At 45.2% G+C, this 21607-nt stretch overlaps 1 protein-coding gene across 4 annotated transcripts; it reads right to left on the bottom strand.

The window, feature by feature from the left end:
- Positions 1–1270: 1270 nt before the first annotated feature.
- Positions 1271–19981, bottom strand: SPTSSB (serine palmitoyltransferase small subunit B). 4 transcript variants are annotated; one of them, XM_077348517.1, is made up of 2 exons: positions 19697–19981; positions 1271–4114 (listed from the first exon to the last, which is right to left on the bottom strand). In XM_077348517.1, exon 2 carries the CDS (start codon positions 4085–4087, stop codon positions 3845–3847), a length of 243 nt encoding a protein of 80 aa, XP_077204632.1. In that variant the 5' UTR covers positions 4088–4114; positions 19697–19981; the 3' UTR covers positions 1271–3844. The 4 variants fall into 4 exon arrangements, with proteins under 4 accessions (XP_077204632.1, XP_077204631.1, XP_077204630.1 ...); XM_077348516.1 differs by lacking the exon at positions 19697–19981 and adding an exon at positions 18780–19559; XM_077348515.1 differs by lacking the exon at positions 19697–19981 and adding an exon at positions 18594–18741.
- Between the last annotated feature and the right edge of the window lie 1626 nt (positions 19982–21607).

The following is a 21607-nucleotide window of genomic DNA, read 5'->3' as shown; positions in this document are numbered from 1 at the left end:
ATAGTCTTGGGATCAGAAGGTGATTTTCCTCCAAACCAGACTGCCCAAGGATTGTTTTTTTTGGAGGGGGGCATCATCTGGACATGGAATTGGGGTCACTGTGGGTGGGCAGGTAGTTGTGACTTTCCTGCATTCTGCAGTGGGTTGGATTAGTTGGCTCTGGGCTTTGACTTGGGCCACTGTGCCAGTCAGCTTCTGACCTATATTGTGCTGAAATCAGAGTTTTGGTTTTACAGATCTGACCTGGCTGGGCCAAGGGAAGGACGATCTTCAGTGAGCCGAATGCTGAGTGATGCCAAGTGATACCAGGCACAGTGATGACCCAGTTAAGGAAACTGCTATTACTACTTCTTTCTTTCTTTCTTTCTTTCTTTCTTTCTTTCTTTCTTTCTTTCTTTCTTTCTTTCTTTCTTTCTTTCTTTCTTTCTTTCTTTCTTTCTTTCTTTCTTTCTTTCTTTCTTTCTTTCTTTCTTCTTCCTTCCGTCCTTTTCTTTCTTTCTTTCTTTCTTTCTTCCTTCCGTCCTTCCGTCCTTCCGTCCTTCCGTCCTTCCGTCCTTCCGTCCTTCCGTCCGTCCGTCCTTCCTTCCTTCCTTCCTTCCTTCCTTCCTTCCTTCCTTCCTTCCTTTGAAGCACACACTGCAATAGCATTTCAAAGCAGAAGCTTTCTGGAAATAAATCTGCTTTACAGAGCTGAGCAGTATCATGTCATAGCAGCATGTACTATACAAGCAAACACCAGCATACTGTTTGATGTTTGTTTATGGAAATGAGCATTAGCAAGTCAAACAATCACACAGGGCTCTCATATCACTGCAAATGCAAGGTTTCCCAGTCAAACTGGTTGAGTCATTCAACTGCTAGTCAACAAGCAGTGAGTAATGTGCGGTGTGCCACAGGGCTCAGTACTGGGTCCGGAGCTTTTTGACATTTTTATCAGTGATCTGGATGAGGAGGTGGAGGGACTCCTCATTAAATTTGCAGATGATGCCAAATTGGGTGGAGTAGCAAACACTCCAGAAGACAGAAAGAGAGCTCAATGCGAACACCAAGATGAGTTTCCCTAAAGAAAAAGGATGCTTTGGAAGGTGGACTCCATAGCATTATACTTCATTGAAGTTCCTCCCCACCCCAGATCCTGTCCACTCCTGGCTCCATCCCCAAACTCTCCAGGTATTTCCCAACCCAGAGGTGACAACCCTAGTTTCACCTCCTTTACACTTTGCATGTGGACCAAGGAACTGCAGACCCTGGAAAATCATACGCAGACTCGTTTTAAGTAATCAGAATTTATTTTGGTTTCTGCAGAACAGCATACATGTTCAGATCTTCTAAATCTTCAAGACATGTCTTAGCTTATGACAGAAACTGCAACGTTCGCTTTACAATAATAATAAAAAACACAGAGACTTGTGCAACCTGCATAGAAACAGAGAATGCCTTCATATAGCATGTAATTATGAGAACACTGAGAGGTATTTACACTTGATTCTTTACAACAGGGGTAGTCAACCTGTGGACCTCCAGATGTCCATGGACTACAAATGCTGGCAGGGGCTCATGGGAATTGTAGTCCATGGACATCTGGAGGACCATAGGTTGACTACCCCTGCTTTACAAGGGCGTCCACTGGTAGTTGTATGAGCTGTGAGAAGTATATCAACCATGTGTGCAAGCAGTCTTGCTCTTTGGCATTCACATTTCCTTTAGATAAAAGTTTGCATTGGCGCTTCCTTAAAAATAAAAAAGCAATCAAGTGCATCAATTTAGCAAGAAATTGCCTTTGATTTGTTGAACAAAGCCGAAAGCAGTGAATCCTCCATATAAATGCACATAGAGCCTCTGCAATGATTAGGATATTACTTCTACAGTATTATAACAGAACCAAGCGTATAGCTTTATTTGCCCTCACCTGGTACAGATTGATAGCATTTTTGGCATTAAGTAAAGTTAACACCACTCTAAAAACACACTGTAAACATCAAGTATAGTTCTGAACATTCCTTTAAAAATACAAGAGATTTTTGAGGTGTGTGGGGAGGAAACCTATTATTGCAATTGCTTCCCACCCTCCCCAATCCACGCACATATCCAGCCTCTCCATAAAAATCACACTGTCATAAATGAACATGCCAAACCCTATATATTTTCCATTCCTGCACCCAGACATGGAATTTAAGTCCAGAGTATTCAAGAAGATATTTCCAGGATAGTAATCTTACAATAAGAACTGAGAAAAACACATTGTTATTATTACTGTATTTATATACTGCCCTCCCCAAAGGCTCAGGGCAGTTTACATGAAACAAGAATGATGCAGGTAACAAATATTCAGGAACAAATAAAATATCACAAGAACGAAGCAAGTAATGAACAGAATACGGAACCACATGGCCTTGTTTTGCCAAAGAATCAAGTTATGGCTCTGCATTTGATACTTGTTGGCTACTGTGGATGTTAAGCTGTGACTTATTCAGCCAAAAAATCATGTTTAGGATCTCCTGGACACCACTGTGTGTTTTTAGTAAAGGACTAAATAAACAGTCTAATTGCTTGTGTGTCTTAGACACCCCAAGCCTGCCTAGTTATTTGATTTTGAGGGGACGGAGAAACCCCTGACACCAATTCCGTATTAGAATATTAATTGAATATGGAGGATTTGGCTGTCTCCTGAAGACTAGCTGATAATCCACGTATATGTCCTCCAGGTCCTCACTGTTGTTAGAAGGCTTATATTAAAATGCTAGTTTCAGCCTTCCCCAGCATTTTTACCACTGAGAAGCCCATGAAATATTCTTCAGGTTTCAAGAAACCCCAGAAATGCCCTGATTGTGCGGAATATGGTTAGGAAGCATAGCTGTATACTCAGGGCTCGTCCCCTCTCCACCCCCTCGTGGCCAATCATTGGCCATTTTCGGAGGGGGGGGGTAGATCAACATGACCATGTGTGATCATGTCACCCGATAAATGTTTAACACAGTTAAAAATGTATTAAACATTATTTAACTCCCACCTATTCAGGAAATCTTTCCAGGGCCATCAAGAAACCCCAGGGTTTCACAAAACCCTGGTTGAGAAAGCTTGCAGTAGATATATAAATGCCCACCTCCAATAATCCAGTGAACAGAGGACCTTATGACCTTATGCACGCACATATTTTTAGATATTTAGAAATCTTTTTATAGATGTTTAGCTATAAGCTTGCCACCATGTTATTTCTAATTTTTATTTCCTTCTGCTTGGTGCAAAGTAAAAAAAAAAAGTTGAAAAGCGTAACACTGCATTTTTACAAGGAATGTTTAAAATGTAGAAATTGTGACCAGGTTCTGTTTATACCTTCACAAAAACAGTCAAAAATTCGGATGCTGCTAAAAATGAACATGCGTATTCACAGTGCTAGGCAGAGTTTCATTCTTTGTAGCCCATTGACTTAATCGGTATAACATTACTTAGGATTGCCCTGCGAAAGACGGATGCAAAATAATTGCACAAGACTCATGCAAACTTAAGGGTAAAGAAACAGGATAAGGGAAACAGATTTTGAAGGCGTTAGATCGGAGACCTGCCATACACGGAATGCAATCCCCATGGATTTAGCAAAGCAACTCAGTCCAGAAGGGTTGTATTCCTTTTTCAGGATAGAAAGTGTTGCTGCATTTCAAAGAGAACAAGCCAGCCTGTAGGCAGACCAACGACAGCCCCTTTTGGTTAAGTGGACGTGGCATTTGTGGACATACAAACACACATGTATCTTTCAGACTGGCTTCTCAGACATGAAGGAGACCAAGATGAGGAAGACTGCAATTTTTCCCGACGGGATGCAAAAGTTACTTTGGTGCTGGTAGGTTCAGCTGATGAGTGAAACAGTGCTTTCTGGTTGGCTTCCAAATAACTGTGAGAAGAACTCAAAAGCCAGGCGGACGTGGATGGGGATGAAGACGTAAGCCGTGTACACCATCATGGCTACCACTGTGATTATGATCATGTGGAACATATATTGTTCCCAGGGCTCAAGGACATAACTGCAGGAGAGCAGAAGATACTGATAATATAGCCAAAAGATGTAATCCTTCACTCGCTTGAGGTCCATTGCTGGGTCAGAGGAGCTCTGGGAAATCTTAATTGTAATAGAAGAAAGAGAATCACTGTCAGATAACAAGCAGTAGGCATTCTTTATGGTCTTTCCCCCCTTCTCTTTTTTGTCTTTTGCTTTAAACATAGTTGTTATAGAACATAGTGGTTACAGAATAGATGACTATGAAAGTTTTTAAAAACTTCATCTAAATATGGTAGATTAAAAAAAAACTTGATCTGAATATTCCTTGGTATGCGTGCTCATTCAAATTGAAGGAATCAAAGAGCATTCCATCTGGAAACAAAGCAGTTGTCAGTTGACTTGTTCTTGCTCCTGGGAGCCCTGAACAAAACTGAACTACCTTAAAGGATGTCATGAGGATAAAATGGAGAAAGCTCTTAAGTTTCTTTTCGGAAGTCCGGGAGCAGGGCTGGTTCCAGGTTTTGGGGGGCCCTGGACAGAGAACCACCCGGGTCGACCTCCCCTTCTCTGCTCATCCCAGATCCTCTTTATATACCTCCTTTTACATCCATCCACGTGCCTCCTACTTCACTTTGTGTCCCTCCCTCCCATGCCTGCCTGTGAGCCCTCCCACCATCAATGCTCATAGCTTCTTGCTTGTAGCCCCTTTCCCAATAGTACTAACAAGGAAAGTATCTGGGAGCATGGAGTGCTAGCAAGTCAGGGGGGTTACAGTAGCGAGCCCTGGCAGAAGCCCCTGGTCCTGCCAATTGCCCCAACTTTGGGTATATTGAGGCCAGCCCTGGATAGAATAATAAAAAAAACTGTAAGAACTCATAGAATCCATGTCAATTCAAATAAAACAAGGCTGGTAGAGAAATCCTGTGTGGCTCGACTTAATGTGATGGTGTCATGGAAATGACTCATCAGTTTAGTGTTGTGGTTAAGAGTGGTAGCCTCTAATCTGGTGTGCTGGGTTTGATACCCTGCTCCTCCATGTGCAGCCAGCTGGGTCCTGTTCGAGCTGTTCTTACTGAGCAGTTCTTTCAGAAATCTCCCAGCCCCACCTACCTCACAGGGTGTCTCTTGTGGGAAGGGAAGACAATGGGAAGCCGCTTTGAGACTCCTTCAGGAAGTGAAAAGAGGGGTATAAAAACCCACTCTTCTTCTAGTTTAAGACTTGGAATTTTCTGTTCTGGGAGAACTGTGACTGGCCCAAGATCACCCAGCAGGCTTCATGTGAAGGAGTGGGAAATCAGACCCAGTTCTCCAGATTAGAGTTTGCTGTTCTTAACCACTACCCCACACTGGCCAGATGATGAGAGAACAGTTAGAGGTGATGGAGGCGTTTTCATTTCTTCTCCTCTACTGCTGTTGAAATTACTGTCTTCCCCAGTGCCATTTTCAACCCTCTTCAGCTGGGGGAAGCTCACCCATCAGCCCCCCTTTTAAAAAAAGAACCACTCCCAGCCTTAAAATGGCAGCTTGTTCCCCACGTTGGACTCAAAGGCACCATCACATGCAGTTGCGCCTGAAGAAAAAGAAGGAATATAATGAAGACAAAGCAGCCTGAGTCTTTGAGCTATCAGTTTACCTCAGAAATTCCTTATTTATTGCAACCTGTTTTGAGTCTCTATGAAAAGTAGCAGAGGAGGGGGATTCTTCCAAAGAAATAAATGTATTGTACCAAGTAACACAATATCAAGGTAACCTCAGCCAAAGTAATCAGGCTCCGGGCTGTCTGGGGCAGTTAGCCAAACCTGAAGGCAGGAAAAGTTACACATTATATCTCAGAAAGTTGACAGAAGAGAGACAAGCCCTGGAGTGTCTGTGGAGAGTTTGTGTCATGCTCCATGGCACACTTAAACCCAGGTTGTATGAGTTGTGCCCCTCAATGAAAGCAGGGCTGCAATCTCAGTGAGTTCATATTTTATTTGCTAAGGTGGATTGTCCAGGCTGAGGTTTATCAGCATATTATATGAAACAGGGCAAGCCAAGGTAATCAAGGGGAAGATAAAATGAGCAATGGAGACTTCTGGCCCTACCCAAGATGGAGAGACCTCCCATTGGAACAGGGCAGGATGCTGTTTCTGCTGGCTGCAGAGGAGAGGACACGCAGTAATGGGTTTAAACTTCAAGTACAACGATATAGACTAGATATCAGGAAAAAGTTTTTCACAGTCAGAGTAGTTCAGCAGTGGAATAGGCTGCCTAAGGAGGTGGTGAGCTCCCCCTCACTGTCAGTCTTCAAGCAAAGGTTGGATACACACTTTTCTTGGATGCTTAGGGCTAGTCCTGCGTTGAGCAGGGGGTTGGACTAGATGGCCTGGATGGCCCCTTCCAACTCTATGATTCTATGATTCTAACATAGCTGCCTGGAAGCACTTGCTATTCCAAACGAACACTGTTTAGAGCAGGGGTGGGCAAACTGTGGCCCTCCAGAGGTCCATGGACTACAATTCCCATGAGCTCCTCATGGGAATTGTGGTCCATGGACATCTGGAGAGCCACAGTTTGCTCACTCCTGGTTTAGAGAAATGGTGTCTGTAGATGGAGCGTTTCCTGGGTTGGATTCACTAGCTGGGAGGGGTTGTGGCTCTGCTTGGCATGCAGAAGGTCCCTGGTCCAATCTTTGGTATTTCCAGCATTGTTTTAAAAATGGGATTGGCTAGCAGGTGATATGACTTGAGTCTCAGGAGGGAGGAGAGCTGCTACCAGTGTGAGTTAGTGATACCGACCTTGCTGGACCAAACATCAGATTCAGGATAAGGCAGCTTCATGTGTGTGCCAAAATTCACAGCTGGATCTGTTGTGGTGAGGATGAAAGGGGCCCTCTCTCACCATTAAAAATGTTGCAGCCAATCTGACTTCTCTGGGGCTTTTGCACATGCAGGTCCTTTGTTCCTCAGGAAAGCATTTTTTTGGGGGGGCCCCCCTATTTTCCCCAGTGGAAAAGATGGTTTCAATGGTGTTGTACATTTCAAGAGGACTTTTATGCAGGTCACTGAATGCTACGCAGAAACAATCTTGGAAGATTTGGGCACAGCAGTCTTTGGATTTGGACTCAAAGAACCCTAAGTGCTGAATCAGCCACCACTTACAGATTTCCTCTGGAGGCTCTTGACACATCTCACTGCATTTAATGACCTGACAGGCAGCTTTTTCTGCCCAGGGACTTTTTAAATTTGGAAACATACCAAGTTGTAAAAACATGGTGGAATAATGTAATTCAGCATACATTATTTAGGAACACGAATTAAATTTTTTTTTTACAGCTGTTGGGCTTCTAGAACCATTTGCGAAAGCACACTAACACCGAATCAAAATGCAAGGAACCACAGCCCTGTTTACACTTTCTCATTTAACCAGTTTGTGTATGATCGCAGGCCTATCTTAAGAAAACAGTACCTGCTTGGCACATAGAATGTCCCAAGTTCAATCCCCGGCACCTCCCATGAAAAGGACCAGGCAATAGGTCTTCTGCTTGAAACCTGGGTAGATGATATGGATCTTGATGGGCCAATGGCTTACTTCAGTTTAAGGCAACTTTTATTCAGATCTCAACTGGGAGAGCCAATTTGGAGGGAGAGTCAGCTTGGTGTAGTGTTTAAGAGCAGTGGCTTCTAATCTAGCAAATCAGGTTAGATTCCCCACTCCTCTGCATGCAGCCAGATAGGTGACCATGGGCTAGTCACAGTCCTATTAGAGCTGTTTTCACAGAGCAGTCTCTCTCAGGGCTCCCTCAGCCTCACCTCCCTCACAGTGTATCTGTTGTGGGGAGAGGAACGGAAGGCGATTATAAGCCGCTTTGAGACTCTTTTGGGTAGTGAAAAGCAGGATATAAAAACCAACTCTTCTTGAACAATTATTTCGTTATCTGCATTCCTTTCCTCAGGGACAGAAGGCAGATTAAAGTATATCAACACAATTTCCACCTAGAACCCCAATAAATTTTTTAATGAAACTAATATTTTCTAAGGGCAGTTCTCTCTAGTTTCTTCATACTAAAACTGAACTTAACCCAAATGGAGTCTTAGGGCTTTTAGAGAGAAGGTCTAGTCAGAATCTATTCTATGGGGCTTCCAAGAAAAAAAAAACATTCTTAGAAGTGCACTGTTAGTTACACAAAATTAACATGGCAGATTGTGTAACAAAAACCATGCCAAACCACGACAACATATAACGTGTATGTAGAAGGAATGGTTGGCTATTGCAAGGATTCTTTGAAGTAGTTACATCCCTTGCAGGATCCTTGCCAGTAAAGTCTGAGCCACCTGGTACCAGAGGATTAAACCAGGCATAGTATAGTACTCTCTTGGGCGTGGAGAATAAGCAGTGAACCTACCTATCTTGCTTCTAGTTGTCAGAAATGTTCCTTTCCAACATATATTTAGTAGTTACTGAAGCCTCTTCCATGCCTACGGTATCCCTGCAGGACACTAAATGCCCCGCTCAGCTTTGTGGTGCTGCAAAGCCAAACAGAGCATTTCTACATCCCAACAATGGCAGGATATTAGCTTGCTGCTATCCCACCATCCTGCAGTGGGACTCCTGCACCCCTCCCCAATGATGTTGCTGCCCCTGGGAGGGGCAGCAGGCCATTCCAATCCCAAAGTTGTACATGTACACACACAAGAATGAGGCAGACTGTGTGCGCTGGGGCTCCCTGAGCCTCTGGGGAGGGTGGTATATAAATTTAATAAATAAATAAAATCCCATGTGTACACAGGACGAGGTGGGGCATGGTGCCCCTCCGTGAGGAACTGGTGGCGGCCCAGCGTTGCCACCGCCATGCGTGAACAGTCATAGTCTATTCCTTGAAGGGTCACTGAATGCTATACCAACATATATACATCACACACTGGGTAGATTTAACCCATGCTCTAATGGTGCTCCTGAATGGACACTCATCTGGTTTTGCTGCCTTTCACTTGTGGGACAAAATATTTGGAAAGATGTGTTAGATTTGGCTCTAAATCTGCTGCCTGCCCTGTGATTCGAATTACTAAGAATAAATTTTGCCTCATAGTTTCCTCCATGTGTGTGTCTGTGTTTGCTTCTTAGCTTGCTCCCAGCATGGCTATGTTGGGAACAAGCTTCATACACACAGGAAGTAGAAAGGGGGACTTTTCATAACTCTTCCTCTTCCATTGCTCTTGCTACATATCCCGACTCTCATTCTGTACATTCCCCCCTGTCCAGAAAACACCAGATTCTTCCAGCCAGTAAAGTTGTCTGACAGGGAGAAGTGAGGGAGTGAGCAAAGGCAGACAGCATTTAGCGATCATGGGGCATCAGCAGTTCAACTCCGTGGCAGAGGGAGGAGGGGAAACTACCTTTATCAGAAATCTAGTGGAAGACCACGACTGTACTAAATCAGTATGGGAGAAAATGCATTTCCTTGCCCAAATTGCTAATATTCTTAACATTCTTCCCATGGGTTATTTTCTCTCTCTCTTTGAGCAGGAGAGAAGTGAAACCTGAAAAGCTGCTTCCCCTTGTTTTGAACCGAAACCTGATTTTCCCGTTTTGCTTGAGCCATATCATCACTTAGATTAGTTCATTCAGTCTACAGTGATAAGAACAGATGGCTTCTGCTCACACAGACCCATCACCTCTTCTTGGCTCCGTAAGGGGAAAAGAATCCATTCTTGCCAAACCCAGCTTGTTCAGGGGGTTTCATAGGATGATTCACTTATTGGGCCGAACTATCTCAATGGAGGAATAGGAATTAATGCGGAATAAAACGGTTAAACGCACGAAATGTCAGCAATAAATTTTGGGTAAAGATTCATACTATTTTAGAGGAAATGTTAAATGTTAAATCTCCATTATGTCCTGAATTTACGCTATTGAGTGTAATCCCAGGCAATCTGCCGCAAAAAGCAGGAGATTTCTTCTTCTGTGTGATCACGGCTGTGAGGATGGTAGCCACAAGACGATGGAAACAAGAAGATATTCCAAAAATCACAGACTGGATTGAAAGACTAAGGCAGCGGCCCCCAACCTTTGTAAGGCTGGGGACCACCTGTAGGGGTGGTGGTGGGGAGACAAACCAGGTGCTGCGCATGCACGGCAGCTCTGCACAAGTGTGCATGCGCAGACCTACCGGCGGCCGCGTCTCCCTCTTCCACCCCCCGCAGTGAGAAGCTGGCCGGGCCACAAGCGAATTGGTCACCGAAGAGGCCCGGTGAGCTTCTCGCTGCGGGGGGAGAGGGTGGTGCGGCCACTGGTCACCTGGTGCCGAGGCTTTTGTGGCCGGGCTGCGGCCTGGGAGTTAACGACCCCTGGACTAAGGGATTTGGCTAAAATGGCAAAATTTACCAGCTCAATCAACCTGTAGAATTCGAAGAACATTGGGGCTATCTTACACGGTATCTAGCTAGATAGTTCGAACTGTATTAGCGGTATAGCAAAGCAACTAATACTTTTGTAATCCGTATAACTTTTCTTGTTCTTTATCCTTTTTTGTAAACTCAATAAACGCTGGTGTAAATCAGTCGTTAAAAAATAAAATGGACTGGAAATGTCCTGGCCCTGATTGAGGCTAGGCCTACTTCCTTGAGGCCAGGGACTACCAACTGGTTGGTATTTGCAGTGCGGGGCACTCTGCAAGGGAACATAGGCAGAGAGGTGTTTCCTCAGGTACGCCAGGCCCAGAAGATGAATGGCCTTAAAGGTAAGTATCAACCGCCGCTTATATGTTATATGTAACTTTTGTTGATGTTAATTGGGGTTTTTATGGGGATTTTATTGTGTTTTAACTATTTATGTTGTAAACCGCCCTGAGACCTATTTGGAGAAGGGCAGTCTAAAAATGAAATAATAATAATAATAATAATAATAATAATAATAATAATAATAATAATAATAATAATAATAATAATAATAATAATACCTTGAACCTGATCTGGAATTCAGCTGGAAGGAATGCAACTTAGGCTTTTCAATTGCAGGAACGCTCCCTCTATGCTTAATGCTCTAGGCCTTCCCCTTTGCTTGGAATTCGTATCGTTTTGAGAACATTCAGAATTTACCCCAATTGCTATATACATCTTGCAGCGGACTTATTGTCTGCCTCTGTGGAGCAACCCTGGTATTTCATGGTGATCTCCCCTTTGAAATACTAACCCTGCTTACTTCTGAAATCTGATGACATCAGATTAGCCAGGGCTAGAAAGATCAGGGCACAGATATTTTTTAAATCCCCAAGGGATTTGTAAATTGGCACAGCAGCAAGAGTTTCAAGGAAGTTTGCTTCAAGGAAGGGATGCTTCGGATACATTGCCTCAATGCTGCTTTTAAAAGAAATTGAGCCAGTACTCTAAGCTAGATAAGCAAGAGCATAGATGATGAATAATCAAAATTTAAGTCATTTCCATGAAGGCTGCTTCCAATGAAGAGAGTTTGGTCCTGTTTCATGTTAACTGAAGGTGGGTTTTTTGAACACTCAAACTATGCTGTCTCCTGGGTGATCTTGGACTAACCATAGTTCTCTTAGGACTGTTCTCATATAGTAGTTTCTTAGAGCTCTCTCAGCCCCACCTACCACAAAGGGTGTCTGTTGTGGAGAGAGGAAGGGAAAGGTGTTTGTAAGCCTTTTTGTGGCTCCTGCAGGTAGTGAAAGGTGGGATATACAAAACCATCACTCCCTCTCTAATTTTCCATTTTCTTTGTTTCAAAACCCGGTCTGGAATGATCTCCTTGGAAAAATCACAGTCAAGGCAGTTTTGCGTGCTGTGTGGAACGGAAGATACACATTTTTGAAGGTTTTGCCCAAAGCCGGTTTGGTTTAGTGGTTAGGAATGCGGATTTCTAATCTGGCGAGCTGGGTTCAGTTCTGCACTCCCCACATGCAGCCAGCTGGGTGACCTTGGGCTCACCACGGCATTAATAAAGCTGTTCTGACCAAGCAGTAATATCAGGTTTCTCCCAGCCTCAACCACCTCACAGAATATCCATTCTGGGGAGAAGAAAGGGAAGGCAATTGTAAGCCGCTTTGAGACTCCTTCGGGAAGAAAAAAGCGGCATATAAGAACCAACTCCTTTTCTTCTTCTTCATTAGCACCATTTTGGTTGCAACTGTTTCCCCCGCCCGCAGTCACCAGCCTCTTCACAACTAGACTAGAGCAGGACAAGAAACTCAGTGTTTTGTCCATGAGGAAACGACCCACTCAAAGGCGATTGGGGAGCATCTCTGATTTCATCAGTGCACATCTTTACCTGCAGCATGCTCATCAAGGCATTTCAATATGGCTGTGTTATATATGCGTACGTGGAAACAAGCTTTCTCCATATAGAGAGGAATGGGAAGGCGACTGTAAGCCGCTTTGAGCCTCCTTTGGGTAGGGAAAAGCGGCATATAAGAACCAACTCTTCTTCTTCTTCTTCTTATAGATTATTCTGCCACTGATTCCTGCCATTTACCTGGATCATAGCTTGTCCTTGTCTCTTCAGTAATGTCCCGCCGGGTTCACTTCACCTCTACTCCCGAGGGGTCTGCAGTTCTTATTAGTTTTACCTTCCTGCTCTTTAAAGCCTTTGTGCATAATCCCCTGAGTTTCAGCAAAGCATTTTATGTTCTCTAATCTGCAGTTATGGCCAAAAAGAACACACCAAAACCCAAACACCTGCCAAATTAAAGACAATCGACACTGGGACCTTGTTTGTATGGAGGATTAACATCACAGGGAGTAACAAAGCTATGTAATGGGATCCTGTCACTCAGTCAGTGCCCTGCAGGGCAGAGGCCAGAAGGTAATCCAGCAACAAAACTGCACAGCATAAAACGGTACGCAATTAGCATTACCATATTAAATCAAACTGACTGCATCATCTGCAAGCAATTCTTTGTACTCTTAATATCCTTCCAAAGAGGAAGGATATTATTATCATCAGTCATGATTATCATACTTTTAGCCCTTCCCTCCCCAAGGGCTCAGGGCGGGCTGCAACTAATAAAAATATACAACATTTCCTAAAATTTACAAATAAAATCTTAACTTTGAATTATATAGATTCTAAGAATATAAAATGCAAAATATAGCTTTACAAAAATACAACTCTGTCTGCCCGGGTCTGCACCCTGTCTGAAGAGAGAGGAGACATGTTCACTTGATGGAATCAGGGAGGGAGGCCAGCGGAAATCAGATGTACCTCAATTGTAGACCGATAGAAAAACACAGTTTTACAAGCACTGTGGTCTTGCAGGGCCCTGATCACAACAGATAAGAATGTTCCACCAGGCTGGGACCAGTAGACCCTTCCTGATTCATATGTGCAATTCAGTTTGGGGGAGGGGGAGAGAGAGGGGGGGCATCTGGCAGGTGAACATGCAGGTCCATGCAGTGGGGCTTGCTCCCAGGAAAATGCATTTTCCCTTCTCTGCAAATAGCAGCTGCTTTGTTAGATCTCAATCCAGTTTGAGACTTTGACCAGTACCCTTACATCCTACACCAGGGGTAGTCAAACTGCGGCCCTCCAGATGTCCATGGAATACAATTCCCAGGAGGCCCCTGCCAGCAAATGCTGGCAGGGGGCTCCTGGGAATTGTAGTCCATGGACATCTGGAGGGCCGCAGTTTGACTACCCCACCATTGTCCTCCTGACCTGACCTGAACTGGCTGTATGGAGAGGCTCTCGCAGCAGTCCCAAGATGTATCTATATGAAGAAAAAAATCCCGGAAGAGCCAATTATGGGTGCCAATGCCTCAGCCGGTTATTATTCAATACCTCTGTTTTGCAGGCTTGATGAAAAAGGTTTGATTGAGATAGAGCAGAAATGAGCTCTTGAATTTACATACTTCAAAATAGCCATTGCCTGGGCTTTTTGGCTGGAGCTTCTCACAATGTAGTCAGGGATTGCTTGCAGTTGGCTAGCATCTCTGGGATCTCTCAGGGGTGGACTGAGGGGCAGAAATGACATCTGGTGATGGAAACCTGGAGGTGAGGTTAGATTGTGAGGAAACACTCTGATTATTCTGGAAAACTTCATGGCTTTTGCCATGGAGTTTTCTGGAAGAGTCAGAGTGTGCCCCAATGTGCTAATGTCACATTCAGATTTTGGGGGCAGATGTGACATCACACACTGCTGGAAATCATTTCCAGCCCTGGGAAGAGCAAGGGCAGTGGGGAGAACGCAAACAGTGGGCTTCTCCTGCTACCAACAGTTAAGTGGCATCCCTAAGGCCCATTATGCACGGGGGGAATAGTGCACATTCGGGGTGGAATGGCGGCGACTTAAATCACTGATAACGCACGGTGCTAGCTGCAATCGGCCACAGATTCAGTGCATGCCGCCGAAAAAGCCGCGTTAGCGAAACGCGGAAGAAAGTGCAGCTTCCGGGTGACCGGGGCGCAACCAGAAGCAGTGCCGGGGTCGCCGCGTGCATAATTGGTTACTCTGGGTTTTGCCACCGTTGCGTCCCGTCCCGTGCATAAGTGGTTTGCTTCGCTTCTTCCCCCTATGCATTTTCCATGTGACCCGAGATCGCCGTTTCGGCGGCCGTCTATAATGGGCCTAAATGTAGACATTAAGGGTTTGATCAGTGAGTCCCCATCTAGAATTTGTGCCAACATCTGAAAGCTGATGATAGAAGAAAGAGTCCTTTTGAAATTTAATATAAATTCTGCCGTACATAGCTTTGCATGGAGCAACAGGGGGAAAGTGTAATCACAGACTTAAGCTTCTGGGATATAAATGTTTTCAGATGTATCTTGATTGCATATGCACAAAGCTTCTAACCTGCCACTTAACAGTAACCTCCACCCAATGTTTTAAAAAACCAAAACATCAAGGCTAATCTAAATTCCTGTGAAGCTTCAAAGCTGGCTTATTCCTTTGCTAGTTTAGTTCATCCCAGGGAAAGCATTATGATACTGCTTGGCATGCAGAAGGTCCCAGGTTCAGTCCCTGGAATCTCCAGTTAAAATATCTGGTAAGTTAGCAAACCATACCGACTTTGATGGCTTGCAGATCTGATTCAGTAAACGATAGTTTCGTGTGTTTATGAGTAATTACAGCAGCACCTTGGCAGTCACAAAAGGTGCGGTGTGTTTAATTTAGTGATTGGTATAGTTTCGTGAGCGGTGCAGCATCCTGGCTAATAGAAAGATTTGGGAGATCACTGGTTCAAGTCTATCCTCTGCAACCATTTCAGACTTTCTGTCTCATTCCTATAATAATACAACAAAACAAAATCAGAGTCCACTGGGACCTTTCAGATCACTGGGCTCTGATTTTGTTATGTTGTGCTACATCAGACCAACACAACTACCCACTTGAATCTATCCTATAATAATAGTGCTTGATTACAGGATACTCATATTAGCCTGTCTTCTAGGCTCACTCTGAGGATTACGGCAAGTAACTTTGAAAACAGAAAGTGCTATGAAGATGCTAAATAACATTACAATCATACTGGTAAGGCATTGCTCTTAAGTAGGAGAGCTTTATTTGGATTCAGCTGAGATTGGCAACAATGGCTGGGCATGTAACCCTTCCAAAAAACTTCTATTTCTTCTATCAAATTTTCTTCTGATCTTACTCAAGTAACAACGGCAATGAAAGTTAATCATCAATAGGTTTGATCCTCATTGTAATTACACCCCTCCCCATTAGGTACCTATTATTGTGAAGTAAAGCTTTAAAACATTCTGTTTCTATGATGCAGTGTGGCGGAGATGCCAAAGGGTTGGACTTTGATTAAAGGTGAGCTTCAAATGCTTGTTCAGTCACAAATCTCCCTGGGTAATTTGGGTTGTATAATCGCTGGGGGGGTAGGTGGGAGGAAGGGTGGGTTAAGTTAAAGAGTTGTATCATCACTGGGGGGGGGATTAGTTTTGGGTGAAAGCCTTCTTCTCCTCTCTTTTTTCCTGCCTCTTTTTTCCCCCTTTGTGCAGTTGGGTAGAGGGTGATCACTTCAAGATGAGGGGGAGGGGGGGAGTTAAGTCACTGGGTTGTATAGTCACTGGGAGGTAAGTACGGGGTAGGGGGAGAGTGGAGTAAGGGTTTTATAATCACTGGGGAGGTAGTAGTTTTGGATGAGAGCCTGTTCCTTTCCCCCTCTTTTTCCCCTCTTCCCCTTTGTGCAGTTGGATACAGGGTGATAACTAGGAGATGAGGGTTGGAGGACGGGGTGGGTTAAGTTAATTGTATAGTCCCTGGGGTGTAGGGGGGAGGGTGGGTTAAATCAAGGGTTGTATAATCCTTGGGGGAGGGGGAAGTAGTTTGGGGTGAGAGCCTTCTTCTCCTCCTTTCCTCCCTCTTTTTTCCTCTTCCTCTTTGCGAAGTTGGGTACAGGGTGATCACTTTGAGATGGGGGTAGAGGGAAGGGGGGAGGATTAAGTTAATTGGGTTGTATAATCACTGGGGGGTAGGTGGGAAGTGGGTGGGTTAGGGTCAAGGGTTGCATATCCTCCCCCTTTTTTTTTGCTTTCCTCTTCCTCTTTAAGTTCCCACCTGTTGACTTTTTCCCGCTTGCTGGGATGTTTCCTGCCCAAATGCTGTGGTATTGTTCTTGTGGTTTTCCCTGCCAAAATATTCCTCCCTTTGAAGTGTGCCCCCCCCCCAGTCCTACTTCAATACACTAAGCATTATATCACACTGGTATTTGTCACTGCAGACAAAATCTCAACACTTTGCCACAACCTCCCCCCAACTTTCAAGACAGAAACTGGAGGCCTCTTGGCCATCTTTGGAGAGTAGACTGAATAACTTCAATGTGAAGCCAACCACTTGTTCCTTAGACCCATGCCCATCATGCTGGCAATTCTGCCTATATTTCACGAGAACTACAGCACTTACTGAACTGTGAATAGCATCATGATGATTCTTCCAATCCACCATTTCTAACTATGATATTTTTACAGCTCTAGCCCTGAGAGGAAAGTACAATTTAAATCAATCAACCAGTCCTTATTCTTGTAAGATGCTCTTCCTTGTCCAGTTCAGCTAGCTAAACAAACAAACAAACAAACAAGCCTTTATTATTGCATGCACACATAAATCTGAAAGGTTATTTGGGTGTTAGCATACCAATAACTCAGAATATTTTCTATTCAGGTAACAATGGCAAAGTGCAGGGTGATTTAAAAAGGAGTACTTTCCTGAAAACCAGGCAGTTTAATTTTTAAAAAATATATAAGCTCCATTTATAAGGTAAATCGATTGCTCTTTCTAATTCAGGGCTACTAGCTTGTTTTCAGGCAGCCAAACTGAGATTTATTTTTAAAAGGAAACTTCAGTTCGTCATTCAGCAATTTCCCATCCGTTTCTGAAATTCCTTTGCAATAAAACAGCTACATTGAGGTTGACTTTCTGTAGCCTATACAAGCATCTTAAAACACAGCCAAAGCTTTACTACCTAGTTATACATTATACTGTAGAACCTGTCCTGTAACATTCTGCCTAGTCATCATTTATTCAGCACAGCTAACATCTGAATTATTCTATACTTTTCATAGGAAAAACCCCTGTTGTTTGCCCACCACAATCAGCCTTGATCTGTGTGCACTACACACAATGCAAACAAGGCCCGATCCTGAACCACAGAGGGCCTTAAAGAGCTACAGAATGAACATCCCAAAATAAGTCTGCCTTCCCAATGTTGCAATACTCATCATTATCTTGAAGGAATATGTGTTTTCAGAGCTTCAGATGGATGGATGATGTTCCTCCCTTTCAGAACACTTTACAAAAAAAACCCGGAATATTTTGGACCATTGCTTTCTACAGTTATGATAACTCAGTTTTTGTGCACCCCGAGGACAAAAATTAAATACACATTCTAACTTGTCAGTCAAAAGAAACCTAAGGGCAAAATTCCTACAAGACTGAAGCCAAGGAAACATGTTCGGAATTATAAAATAGAAAAGAAAACCATGTTACAAACAAAAAACAGAGCTCATAATTATTTTCCAAATGAGATCATAGAATCATAGAGATGGAAGGGGCCATTCAGGCCATCTAGTTGAACCCGCTGCTCAATGCAGGATCAGCCTCAAGCATCCAGGGTAAGTATCTGTCCAGCTGCTGCTTGAAGACTGCCAGTGAGGGGGAAATCACCACCTCCTCAGGCAACCAATTCCACTGCTGAACTATTCTGACCGAAAGTTTTTCCCTAATATCTAGCCGATATAATTCTACACATAGTTTTAAACCCATTACTGCGGGTCCATCATACACAGCTAATCTCATATCCCCCAGGAAATAATTCCCATTGTTTTAACATACTCTGCCGGTGGTCAGAAATGGAACAATCCTTTCCTCTATATTTAATTTCCCGACTTCCAGTTCTTCCTTGTGTCTTTTACACATGCCTTTGCTGTGCCCTGGTTTCAGAGATGCATGCCAGATCAATGCCTGTTCAAGAGGCAAAACATCATCTTGAGTTTTTGCAAAAAAAGGAAGGCAAAAGGCAAAAAAAGGAAGAATGCTCTGAACCCCTAGCCCCATTTCCTGTATTCTGGAAGCTCCCCTTATTAGTTTACATTTTTTAAAAGTAAAGTAGACATATAATTTTGTTTTTACAGCTGCTCAAGAAAGGAGATGGACCCTCACCTCAAAGCTCCTTCAGAGTATTACACATAGAAGGGAAATGATGCTTGAGCTTTCTTCGCTAGCTCACCTCCTCCCTGCAGACAGGCCTGTGAGAACTGAGTGGAGTGCCAGTACTGAGTAGAGTCATAGCCAGCAGGCCCCACCCACTCTCCTTGTCTCTGTAATCTCTAATCTGCCACCACCAACCTGATCCTAGTCACTGACAGGTAGGCAAGTAGCCTGGTAGGCAAGCAGTCTGGAGATTAACATCAGTTGTGCTCCCTGTCTTGGGCCACTGTTTTCGGAAAGAGAATTCTGCTGCTGCTGCTTCTGCCCTCTTTTTCTTCTTCCTCTCCTCCTGCTTCTCCTCTGAGCTAGGCGACCGGCTACAAACGGAGCTGCCGCTGCATCCTCCGCAAAACGGGCTGCCTGCTTTGTTAGGGGTGGTTGCCTGGGCGCATGGAACCACTGTAGCCTGGTGCAGCAATTTTGGGAGGGGAGGGGGAAAAAAAGAAGGATAACAAATGGAGACAAGAGATTATTCCTTCCTCCGCTGCTGGCCATGGAAGAAGAGTACCCTGTTAGGTTAAGGGCTGGTGCCCATCTCTTCCACGGGGGAAGGAACCCGGGAAAAGATGACAAGTCCGAGGAAGTTAGGTTTCAAAGAATAAGCTTCTGGATTAAAAGAAGAAGAAGAAGAAAAAAAGCCCCCAAACAAAGAAGAAAAAAAGCCCCCAAACAAAACCCCCTGTCTTAAAAAGCACACAAGGCGCATGCACGGTAAAGGAAAAATGCAACCCTCAACAGTTCCTCCTTGCAGTGCGTCCGGAAGGGCGTAACTCTGCTTAGGATAGCAACGCGAAAGATCCCCAGCGACATGCATTGGCCTCCGGCTCTGGAAGCGCGCATCTCTCTCTGCTAAGCTGCCAGCACGCCTGGCCGGGGGGAACGGGACACATCGTCCCACTGCAGCATCTTTGCAGGCAGAGGAAACAGCAGCCGCGCAGCCGTTTGGGCAGCACCGGAAATCTCCACCCGGGAGGGGGCCGAAACGCCAGGCGGAGAAGGCGGTGCATAAAGCCGCCTCCCTCCCGCAGGAAGCCCCTCGCCAGCCCTTCGCCCACCTCTACGGCGCTGGCGCCATGCTTCCGATCCGGACCGGCCCCGGCTGCTTCCCGGGCAGTGAAAGGCCCGCCGGCGCCCAGGGAGTCTACGAGGCGTGCTCCGCCGCGGAATGCCGACCGGAGGGTGTGGGGTGTGTGTGGGTGAGGGCGCACGGCTGCTTCTGCGCGGCTGCTAGCTGGAGACCCCGTCGTGCCGAGCCTGGGGTTCGCGGGGCTCGGCTGGGAGCGCGGCCCCTCTCCGAGGCCCGCGTCGCTTTGGGATACCGTCGCGGGGGTTCGGGCGGAGAACTGGCTGGGCGAGCCCAAGGCTCCGCAGCGCTTCTGGGTGCGCGGGCGTGCCAGCCATCAGGTGGGACCTGGGACTCTCCGGGAATTACGACTGATCGCCAGAGAGATGCTAACCTCCAGGTGGGACCCATGGTGGGGACCCCCCCCCCGCGAATTACAGTTCATCTTTACACCGCCCCACGGGAGCGGTATAAATAAAACGCTGTGTAGGAGGGCTCGGTCCGCCCTACCCTGCCATGCGACCCTTGGAGGATGTGGGGGGGGGGGGGGCTTGGCCTGCACAAGGGGCCCTTCGCCTCCCCCTCGCCTTCCCCCGTGGCCAGCACCTCACCACCACCGCTTTGCCATCTCCCCTTCTCCCCCGACACGCATTAATGGGTTTAAACTTCAAGTACAACGATATAGGCTAGATATCAGGAAAAAGATTTTCACAGTCAGAGTAGATCAGCAGTGGAATAGGCTGCCTAAGGAGGTGGTGAGCTCCCCCTCACTGGCAGTCTTCAAGAAAAGGTTGGATACACACTTTTCTTGGATGCTTTAGGATGCTTAGGGCTGATCCTGCGTTGAGCAGGGGGTTGGACTAGATGGCCAGTATGGCCCCTTCCAACTCTATGATTCTTTCTTTCTTTCTTTCTTTCTTTCTTTCTTTCTTTCTTTCTTTCTTTCTTTCTTTCTTTCTTTCTTTCTTTCTTTCTTTCTTTCTTCTGCCCATCCACTCACCCACCCCGCTAGTGCCCGCTGAATTTCGGGTACAGCGGGCTTAATATCTAGTCACCAATAAAATCAGAGTCCAGTAGCACCTTTAAGACCAACAAAGATTTACTCGAGGCGTGAGCCTTCTAGTGCAAGCACTCTTCCTCAGACCATTCAAAAGCTCACGCCTTGAATCAATCTTTGTTGGTCTTAAAGGTGATCCTGGACTCTGATTTTATTGTGCTACTTCAGACCAACACGGCTACTCATTTGAGCTCATCTCCAGACTACTGAGATCGGCTCCCCTGGAGAAAATGGATGTTTTGGAGAGTGGACTCAGTGACGTTGTTCCCTACCGGGGTTCCCAGGCTCCACCCCAAATCTCCAGGAGTCTCCCAACCTGAGACTGGCAACCCTATGTCCTGTCCCCCCCAGTCCCCCCCCCCCCAGTTCCCGCCTGCTGGTGGCCAAAAGACCGAGATCAGTTCTCCTGGAGTTAACGTTTGCTTTGGAGGGTGGATTCTATGACATTATATGTCTCTGAGGTGGCTTCCCTCCCCTCCTCATGTAATCAATCACTCATCACATCTGTGGCCACAAATCGCACCACATAAGTTATGTCTGGATTGACTCATGGCACAAAAACATGAATCTAAAGTATGGATCTGTCAAAGATCCTCATGTTATTTATGTGCGGTCCCTCCAAAACTCAACCTCAAATCACATATCGCAGCCAGGCCTACATACCCGAGCACAAAAACACCGTTCTGTGGCACTGCCATTCTACAAATACTTCAGTGAAATCATGGATCCACATGTAGCCTATCAGGACTTGCACGGCCCTTTCAGATGGGTGATTTGTGTTCGCTGTGGCTCTTTTGGTTTCAAAAAGGGGGCCTTGTCCAGTTCTATAGTGTGGTCCCACTTGGA

Source organism: Paroedura picta, chromosome 8 (genome assembly GCF_049243985.1).
Source record: "Paroedura picta isolate Pp20150507F chromosome 8, Ppicta_v3.0, whole genome shotgun sequence".
In the NCBI taxonomy this organism is placed as follows: Eukaryota; Metazoa; Chordata; class Lepidosauria; order Squamata; family Gekkonidae; genus Paroedura; species Paroedura picta.
The sequence above is the reverse complement of the archived record's forward strand: the minus strand, read 5'-3'. Positions and strand labels throughout refer to the sequence as shown.